General features: G+C 43.8%; 1 protein-coding gene across 6 annotated transcripts in view; it reads left to right on the forward strand.

Annotated features, from left to right (window-relative positions):
- Positions 1-7,658, forward strand: part of LOC139391074 (protocadherin-19-like) — a 72,473-nt gene extending 64,815 nt beyond the window's left edge. For all 6 annotated transcript variants that reach the window (XM_071138575.1, XM_071138577.1, XM_071138573.1 and 3 more), the window contains exon 5: positions 7,032-7,658. In XM_071138575.1, coding sequence (XP_070994676.1) covers positions 7,032-7,621 — 590 coding nt within the window. In that variant the 3' untranslated portion in view covers positions 7,622-7,658. The remainder of the gene's footprint in view (positions 1-7,031) is intronic.
- The last annotated feature ends 2,564 nt before the right edge of the window (positions 7,659-10,222 follow it).

Raw genomic sequence — 10,222 nt, forward strand, 5'->3', positions numbered from 1 at the left:
TTGTTGTGGCCCTGCAATGATCCAGGTTAATTTGAGGGTCTGCCAATAGGGTGAGCAGCACCCCTAGAATGGTATCCTTCATCTAATTAGCCGGTCGCCTAGGATGCAGTACAAATCCTACTCTTGTTGATATGTTGGCCTGAGCTGGCTGTGTGTGTGTGTGTGTGTGTGTGTGTGTCAGGCTGTCGTCAAATCAGAGTCTTGGGCGTGAGCCGACCCCAACCACCCCTGGAATTATTACGCTGTGATCCAAGTTGCCTACATCCCAGTAGCTCACACAAGATCAGTCATGATCACTTTAAAACCTGCCCCTCTGAGCATTCCCTATCTCCCTACGCCATGTTCCCAGTAAAGGCTGAGCCCCTGGAGCCAGTGATGGCATTTTTAGAACCTTTAACCAGGCTTCTGTGACCTCTAGTTGCCATTGATGGTTATATCTCCTATATAGAGCCACTGTTGGATAGGGTGCGGAAAGGTGCCTCCCAGCAAAATAGAATTAGTCACCTGCCAGGGCACTTGGAAAAAAATTTCCCGCCAGCCCACTTGGGCGTATTTCATAATGACAACCAGCTCATGTTCGTTACCACTATATAAAGCAGTCAATTGGCTCACCACTTCTGCCTTTGACCAAAACGCTGCAGTAGGCAGCGATGACAAAGTGATTTATGAAAACAACATAGGAAAATATATTACATATATTTTCTTCTCCCCGTCGCAGTTACACAGCTGTTAAACATATGGTGTTTGTACCAATTTAGAAGCCATTGCATTGTTTGTCAACACCAGTTTGGAGATTCATTCTTTAAAAAAGGAGGAACCTGCGATGGAATGCACACACGCCAGGAGTTGATGGGGCAGTAAAACAGAGACTTGGGAGGAGGAGAAGGAGAACGTTCTCTGGAATTTGGCATGATTTATAGTTTAGCTTTTAAAATAATTAATGAAAGAGGTACTTGTAAAATAAACAGGCTGTAAGGGTAGTGGTTGGTGGTGTTGACCAGAGATATAAGATAACCTGTCAGTTTACGTTAGCCGCCAACTAATCACACAGCCGGGGCCTTCACGGAAGTGACTGGCCTGTCAGACACACACCCGGCCGCTCGATGGACTAGATGGCAAATCACTTCCCTGATAAATTTACTGGTACTAATGCTCCGAAATGGAGGCAGCTTAGGGCCCCCCGCTCTCTCAGTTCCCCATCCGTATGACAGTCTTAACACAGCTTCCCAGCGACTCTAATTTCCTCCATAATTAATAATCTGACTGACAGTAAAGAGGATGAGAGGAAGAGAGGAGAAGGAAGTCTGGAGGGGTCGGATAACGACACCAAAAAAAGAGGTAGATTTAATAAAAGTGATGTGCTTTATGTAAGACGAGGGAAGACAAGAGACAAGTTGAGAGGAAGGAAGAGGGAGGGAGAACAGTGGATGGGGAGGAGGGATAGACTCGCGGTTGGGAGGAGGAAGGGGGTTGAGTGAACCAGATGCTGTTGGGAGTAGGAGGCAGTGGATGGAGAGAAGGGAAAGGCCTCGGCTGCCGTAGCGGTGCTGGGAGAATGATGGGCTTGCACGGCACGGTAAGGATGCCCCTCCAATGTTTGTAAAAACAAGACCATCACACTCCATCTTGCACTCCCGCAGGAACCAGGGCTCACGGCTGATTAATGACACCGGCCGACTGAATTGGCTGGCTGGGATGACAGCAGCGCTTGGACTCTCCCTGGTGGGTAGTAGTGGAGGAGGCTGCCTCACTGGCAGGCCCCGCTCAAGCCCAGTAATAGTGGATGGCAAATAGCATTAGCCCTAGAGCTAGCTAAAGCATGACCAGACTGTAAAGCCCCTGACCCACTGTGTCTGGGTAAGCCATGACCAAGTTAATCAGGGTTGTGTTCATTGGGGCACAGGGTTTAAACATTTTGCAAATGGAAAATGAAAATGTGCATATATTGTTGTTAAAGGTAGTGCCTCCCTGTTTCAGTCCCCTTTCTTTCACTTGGTGCCTAATATACACAACCTAGGTTTTCAGCAGAGTCCAGGGTTGCCTGAGAATTCAACTTAGCTCTAGCACCAAGCAACCACACAGACACTAAATTCCCCATTTCTGAAATGTCTCTCTCAGATTTTTCTGCTGAGGGAGCTTCTGCATCAGCAGTTGAGCATTGAGAGACTGTGGGACAAATTAGATGTAATCTTGGTAATTTAGTCTCTGGCTGGTAGAATGGGAAATTAACATGGAGAGCAATTACAAAACAGCAATTCCACTGTCACAGATAGGGGCTGGCACCTCAAGTGCAGCAACGTGTGGGCTTTGTTGTGGTGCATGAGGAGTGATGACAGACAGACATGGAGGAGGAGAGGCGGCTTGCCACCAGTCTTGTCCGTAGCCTTTTCCTGCAGTCAATGACCATAAGCACCCTCTTTGGCCTCATGGGTGGAATGTTATCAATATTTTTTTCACAATTTCATCATTAATATGTCTATGTCTTTGTCTATGTCATATTTCAATCTTCTGTGATGTATATAGTGTAATATTGGGATATAAACGCAAAATGGAATACATTTCAACTCTATATCTGACATGGTACAGGTGACTTCTTCTTTAAGCCCATAACCATGTGTGTGAGGTGTATACTTTGTTTCAAAGTAGATTTGTTTAAGACTACAAAGAATCATTCTGTGTTACCTGGATTTAGCCCACTGCAGTAAAAGGTTAAAGGGGTCAGTGGCTGGATAACTGCTCAGATTTCGTACCAGTCAGCTACAGGCAGCACCTCTCGAAGTGAATGAGACAAAACAGAATATCAGCCATAACGGTTTGGTCTTTCGTTCTCCCAGAGCCAATCACTTTTTCTTCTCACACAAACAAGCTGTAAATTCATTGTTTCAGCCATTGGACACATAGACCAATACTGAAGATGACGGGGGTTACAGTAGACAAGTAAAGCTTTTGGGGCAGTAAATGAAAATAAATAAATGAAAAGTTGAAAATCTCTCCAAATCATGTTTTTCCCTGTGTAGCGTCTGATTAATGATCTCAACATGTTATCGTCTGACAAGTTTCTTTATTTTGGGGCAGCACAGTGTTGTTACGGTATTATTGGGCTATCATAATCATTATCAATAGCACTAATCATTGCTAAATGAAGTGGAATAAAATGGTACATGGTCCTAACCATAGGGTATATGACTATATACAATTATCTTTAAGAATATATCCTCATCCACCTTTTTCTAATACTACTTTTTAAAGAGTCTTACTGCTCCAAATAATTTTTAGGGTTCATAGTTCAGAGAACCCAAACTGACTGAACGATGTCATACAGAGAATCTCACAGCCCCATGGCTGCAATTAAGCCCCCCAATAGAAACCGAGTGTGAGTCGTCTCCAGAATTTGGGCCTGCATCGAGTCACCCCTGGCTTTCTAGTCAAAGCCGCCTTATTCGTTAAGACATTACTCTGCCTACTTCCCCCTCATTTTATAGGATTACCTGGAGGTTCGCTTGTGGCACTTTTTAGATGGAAAACTGTTTGTTTTCCAAGTGAAAGCACTTTACCCTGCCAAACAAGGCAACAGATTTTTTCTACATATGAGCAAAATACTTCCCTTTTTGTGCTCACTGTGAGGAGATTTCATCCTCAACCATTTGCTAGTTTAGCCGACTCTCTCACTTTTGCTACATTAGCCACAAACAAATAGCACCTCCAGGTGATCAACTAGGGTGGATCATTAAAGGTCTGCAAGCAACGGTACACTGAGGGATGGCTGTGAGTGGCTCAAAGAGCTACCCGCTGACTTCCTATCTGCCGTGACCTAAGGTTCTGGCACATTCCTGTGAATGAGGAAGGGGGCAGAAAGTGAGGTGGCGGAATAAGCGGAGCTCCAAGTGAATGAATACAGCAGAGAAAGCAGGAGCGAGGGGGAAACAGGTGGGCTCCCTTCTTCATGCTGATGTAAAACCAATGTTGTTCTATGTAAAAACATGGGCGATATCTACCAGGAGATTTTGGCTTTTGCATTTGAAGTGCCAATATGTATTCTTCGCCTACACTATGTGTTACGTTTATAAGGGCATACATATTTAAAGTGCTCCCCAAAGCCTTTGCTATTCTGTTGACGCCCCAATGCTGAATTAAAGGCACAACATTTCTGAATTGTCAGCAGTACTGAGGGACTTGGATCGTTGTGATTTATTTTTACCCCTTCTCTCCATTTAACTCGATTTCTATTTCAAATCTGGAATGACTGAAAAACACAGGCGAGCTTCCGACTCCCGACGGAGTGCCCTCAGTAATTAATAGGTATTAAATCCTAGATAGGAAATGATATAGAACGAACGGCTCTGTCTGTACTCTAAGTTTTTTTCATGGAACTGATTGGCAAGCTTATTTTCCTGATGACTTTCAATAGGCATTCACAGCAGGAGGGTGCCTCCTTCTTGCTCTTCCTCTCAGCTTGTGGCGTTTCAGATCCGGCTATAAAGAGCATTTAATTGCTTCATTTGTGAGCATTAGATTTAGCTTCTTTAGATCCCCCCCCCCCCCACCCCACCCCACCCCCACCCCAAGAGATTCGGCTTTGTCAGGGTTCGACCGAAGACTCGTCGTACATCTTAATTTTTCTTTATTTTCAATGTTGTTTTGTCGTCTTTGGGGGGGAACCGTTGAGAATGACATCTGCTTGTGTTGTGAACCTCTAAGCGGAGTCAGGATGTGAAAGTTTCGTTAATAGCGCTCAGGCTTTCAGAACCGCTCTCTCTCTCCGGAGGTCCCCTAAAGGAAGTGGGTGAAAAAGGGTATATTCACTGCATGTTGCATGGATGGCTCAGTATAAAGCATAGGCTTTAAATAGGTCTTCTTTGTGTTCTGAGATCTTTCAGTCAAATCTAGCTTCCCTGGAAAAGGAGGAAGATCCTCATAGGAGAGCAAAAGTTCTGAAGTGGAGATTGGGATTGTACAATATGCCAGGTGCTCTACAGCCAGTCTCTGCCACAGAGAGCAGTATGGATAATGGTAAAGCTCAACCACTCGTTTCCATGGTGATAACATTGACTTTAGGTGATTTGTGTGTGTTCACAGGCCCTGGTAATTACATACTAAATTTGAGTCACCAGAGTTGATCCAGAGCTTTATTTTCTATTCCATTTTAATTTCGCCATGTTCCCCTGTGCACATCAGAGTGTGTAGGCGGGAGTGTGTATGGACAAGCGTGTGAATAGAGGGAAGGAGAGAGGGTGTGTCTGTGTGCATATTGCAGACACAGGCAATATGCGTCAGGGTACACAAACCCCCCCCCCCCCCCCACACACACACTGCAAAGCTCAAGGTAATCCTTCAGCACAGCCCTTCCATGAAACATTCATGATGGAATTGACGTCGGTCACCCATGGTCATGGCTGCCCGCTTGGCCTCCTGAGCTCCAGTGTCCCTGGCCTTGAGCAAACCCACTTAATCCTCCACTGAGATCAGCCATAGCATGGTTTAAATGGCCCATGAACCTAGCCAGCCAGTTAGCCAGCCATTCAGTCATCTTTCAATCTCATAGGATCACAGTTTAAGAGGGAGACAGTTCCGGCAGCCTTGCCCCTGGAACGCGATCTTTAAATATCGATCTGATTGCCCAAAGCAGAGGTGTTCCTCAGAGTGCAGAAAAGAGGGGAAGGAAACAGTAATTAGTGATTTTAAATAGGTGATATGTAAATGTGTGGCTCGCTGCAATTTCTACCCACAATCCCTTCTTGTCACCTTGGGCCTCTCGTGTGGGAGGAGGGCCCCTTGCCCTTAGGAGGCGAGGACCAATCGGGAGGCTTAGAAATGTGGTCACTGAACATCTGCGTGTCAGTTTCTTTTACAAGGCCGAGGCCAACAGAGAGAGCTCGGAGGCACAGCAGTGGCATACTGAATGGTTAAGATTAATGACTGTGTATATTTGGGCATTAACATGGTATCTCTACTGTAGATGTTATTCAGTCTTTTTTCACGAGTGCGATTGTAGTGAGATGCTACATATCCACAAACATCCTTTTCATTCTCATAACAGAACTTGCCCTTCACTTGCGTTCAATATGTCAGTATAAAGCCATCCTTTGCCTGCTTAGTGATGGGTGTGTGATTTGGTGAGAGGCTCACACTCTTTGATAGTATTCGTAAACACGAGGGCATCCTGCATGTGCCCTTGTTAGGTTATCTGTCCAGATGGCCAATAATGAATGTATGGATTCAAAAGGCCTCAGCATCAAGAACTCACTCGACTGGCATATGGATAAAAAAAAAAAAACATCTTAAAAAAGAAAGGGAATGTCAAAATGACAGACAATTTTCACTTAGATAACAAAAAGACAGAAAAAGAGGACGACAGCTCAAAACTAGAGCGCTTGGCTCTTTTATTGTTTTTATAATGATACAAAAATCGTCTTGAAAGCCCTTCCCTTCGACACAAAGGATATGTAGTTATGCAGACTCAGCCAAATATTATTTTCAGCATTTAAACATCATTATATATTTATAACTCGGTGCCAGATGACAGAGACTGGGCTAGATGAACTAGGCAACAATATGGCAACGTGGCTGCTGTCTCTCTTAGTGGGAATATCTGATTGCACTTTTTAAACCCTGGCATTCATCAAGTGTTGCTATAGAAAACCTGATGGTGCATGATCTGGAAATGGACTTTTGATTTAATAATATGTCCTTTAATTGGCGCATTAAAAGTGCCTCAAACTTGCAGATCTCGAGTCGTCTGGAAGCAACGGCAAGGCAGCAGGAGAAGAGTCTTGTGTAGATGGCAGAAACGCCATACATGAAAGAGAAAGCAAATTACCCACGAAAATATAAACTGGGGCTGCCACAAACTTTTCTTCATTTTTTTCACGTTTCTGACACCTTTCAATAAGATGAAAGTACCAGAAACAAACCATGGTGAAATCCATGAAAGCAAAACGTGAATGAGTTAAAAGCGCTGGAAAATAGGCCAGTTCAACAGACAAACCTAATGATTTCCCTCTCCCTCCCCCCCTTCTTCCCCCTCTCTGCAGACTCAAGCGAAGGCTTCCACTGCCAGGACGAGTGTCGCATCCTGGGCCATTCGGACCGCTGCTGGATGCCCCGTGTGCCCGGCCCAGCCCGTGGCAAGTCTCCTGAGCATGGCCACCCACGTAATAACGTCATTGCCCTGTCCATCGAGGCCACCACCGTGGATGTGCCCCACTACGAGGACTGCGGCACCGGCACCATCAAACGGACTTTTGCCACCTTCGGCAAGGACGGCCCAGAGGATCCAGAGCGGGGCGAGCTAAAGGGCAACAAGCGGACAATGATGGAGTCGCAGGCATACAGCCCCAAGGCCAACGGCGGCGCCGTGCGCGAGGCAGGCAACGGGCGCGAGGCAGCCAGCCCCATCACCTCCCCTGTGCACCTGAAAAGCCCGCTGGCCAAGGCGCCATCCGGCTACAACACGCTCAAGTGCCGCGACGCTGAGCGCATCGCCAACCACAGCATGCTGCGACAGCCCGAGGGAAAGGACAGCGAGCCGGCCGTCCGGGAGATCAACACGCTCCTCCACAACAGCGTCCATCTTGAGAAGGAGTCTCCCAGCAGCAAGCGCCTGAAGGACATTGTGCTCTAACGGGCCTCAGGGGAGTCTACACACACACACACACACACACACATAAACAAACACATACATACATACATACATATATATATATATATATATATATATATATATATACATACATACACACACACACACACTCCGCCATAGCTGTGTGTACGCAGGAGAAACTCAAGCCGAGGAAAGAAAGAGAGACACCTTGAGCATAGTATACAGTACCTAACGACCAGGTCTGACACAGCCCAGATATGGAACCGTACTGAAATATGCTGAGCTTTGTGTTGTGTTCCTCAATCAAAGTGAAGGCCTTGGATGTGGCTTTGTTGTAGTCGCAGTACTTTTCTTGTTTGCTTTTCCGTTTGTTTGCTGCTCACCCCGTCTGTAGCCAGTGGACAGGCAGGTTACTGTTGACTGTGTGACTCGCCCAATCATGCCCCTTTGGCCGGATTCGGCCTCTTTCCCCGCCCGAGGCTGGCACCGTTCGGATTTTTGTGGATTGGACACCTACACTGACAGATATAAAAGTACAGTTATGCCTTTTTGAACTTTTTTGTATCACTAACTGAGATTGCCTTCTTTGGTTTGCAGTTTGGCTCAGCTGTCAAATCAACTTGTTGTTTCCTTTGTAGAGTGAGCTCACCACAGTGCAACAGATGGCAACAGACAGACATACATCTTCTTTGAAGAATTGCCTCCATGCGCGTCTTGAACAGTGCTCAGTAGTAAAGATGGAGAAAGGAATGGAAGGGAGGGAACAGTATGTATGGCTTATCACTGATGGAGCTAAATGAACTCGCTATCTGCCCAGGCACTCCAAACACTGGGACTCGGGACAGACCGATTCCTTCCGTCACAACCGAGATGTATGGAAGAGGGGGAAAAAAACATTGCTTTAGAAATCTCCTGTGCCCAATCTTGATTGTAGCCAGTGGAGCACAATTAGAAACTTTGTGCTCTGGTCTTGTACTTTTTCTGAGTTTTGACTATGGGGCTAGAATAGAGGGATCGTCACTCACGTCTTGCTATGTGAAACTCTGTATAGGGTATACTAGTATCATTTTTAATAACCTGTTGTTATGTGACAATCCCTTTAATGTTTTGTTTCAAGAGTAAAAAATAATAATAATAAACATTGGTGTTCAACTGAAGCTACAGTAGCGTTTGTTACACAAACACAAAAATAAAAAAACATATGCCAAAATATATTTTATAAATAATTTAAAAATGTATAATGAGAATATTTAATGCTGTGTAGTTATTTTAGTTATTTTATCAGTAAGTTAAACTTAAAATTAACTGGCTTTTGTTGATTCATTTATTTTAGCTTTTTTATTGATCATGATTATTATCATTTTCTTTTCATTAAACTTGGATTATTTTGTTTACTGTGTTACCCCTGGCAACTGTTGACTTGCAGTCTACCTTGTTGTAAAGAGTTTCTTATTGGTCAGTTCTCGTGCCATGAAGTTTCTGTGTGGGCAAATAGAAAATGTAAAAACAAAAAAAGCAATTTCAGCAGCAACAGTAGTGTGCCAGTTGAGCTTAGAATGAGATAGCAAAATAAACCAAAAAGGACACAAACAAAACCTTTAAGATTGCTTAATTTATTTAAGTGAGATGAAGAGGTTTAAGATCGTTTTTTTTTTCAGCTATTGAGATGATTCCAACTATTTCTGTGTGTCTGTTTTTGGACGAAGGTACCCCTCCGTAAATTCCTCACCTCAGCACTGGTGAGAGCCCTGTTGACACTTCAAGTAAGAGACTAAGGATGAAGGAATGCTCAACTGTTGTGTCATCAGGTACCATCTCATTGGAATTGAGTTTGAAAATATAATTAAGAACAACAAGTCAAATCTTACAATCACAACCAAACAGATTTGGTGGAATTGTATGTTTTGGAGGAAATTAAGGTCTTGCAAATCAGCGATGCGGTTTTCAGATGCTTTGCAGTTAACCCATGTACAACATGGACAATTGTAAATGAAAAAAGGATACATTTGCATACAACGAAATAGATCTTGTAGCTGAATGTTTTTTTGCTGGTCTCACCCATGGCTTCTGGCATCATGAAAATCTGAATAATCACTGAATGTATACAGCAGCTTATTATTAAACTATTAAATGTTCTCCACTCTGTTTCCTTGTTTTTCCTGAATGTATAGTATGAGAGAGAAAGTCGTCTTTGATAACACTCCTCAAAATTACCATCAAATGAAATGTGTGTTGTAAACGATACGAGAGAGTGTGTGCGCATTGTTGTAAATTAATGAGCATGACAGCATCCCAGCATATTGCAATTATCCATTTTTTTTTTAAATTATCTTTTGTCTTACCATAATTCATTAAAATGTATAAAGTGATCTAAATATCGTCTGGAAGCCTTTCTTGAAAATGGCATGCCAGTGCAGAGAGTGATGACTATTACAGTGCCTTGCGAAAGTATTCGGCCCCCTTGAACTTTGCGACCTTTTGCCACATTTCAGGCTTCAAACATAAAGATATAAAACTGTATTTTTTTGTGAAGAATCAACAACAAGTGGGACACAATCATGAAGTGGAACGACATTTATTGGATATTTCAAACTTTTTTAACAAATCAAAAACTGAAAAATT

The sequence above is a fragment of the Oncorhynchus clarkii genome, chromosome 31 (assembly GCF_045791955.1).
Source record: "Oncorhynchus clarkii lewisi isolate Uvic-CL-2024 chromosome 31, UVic_Ocla_1.0, whole genome shotgun sequence".
In the NCBI taxonomy this organism is placed as follows: Eukaryota; Metazoa; Chordata; class Actinopteri; order Salmoniformes; family Salmonidae; genus Oncorhynchus; species Oncorhynchus clarkii.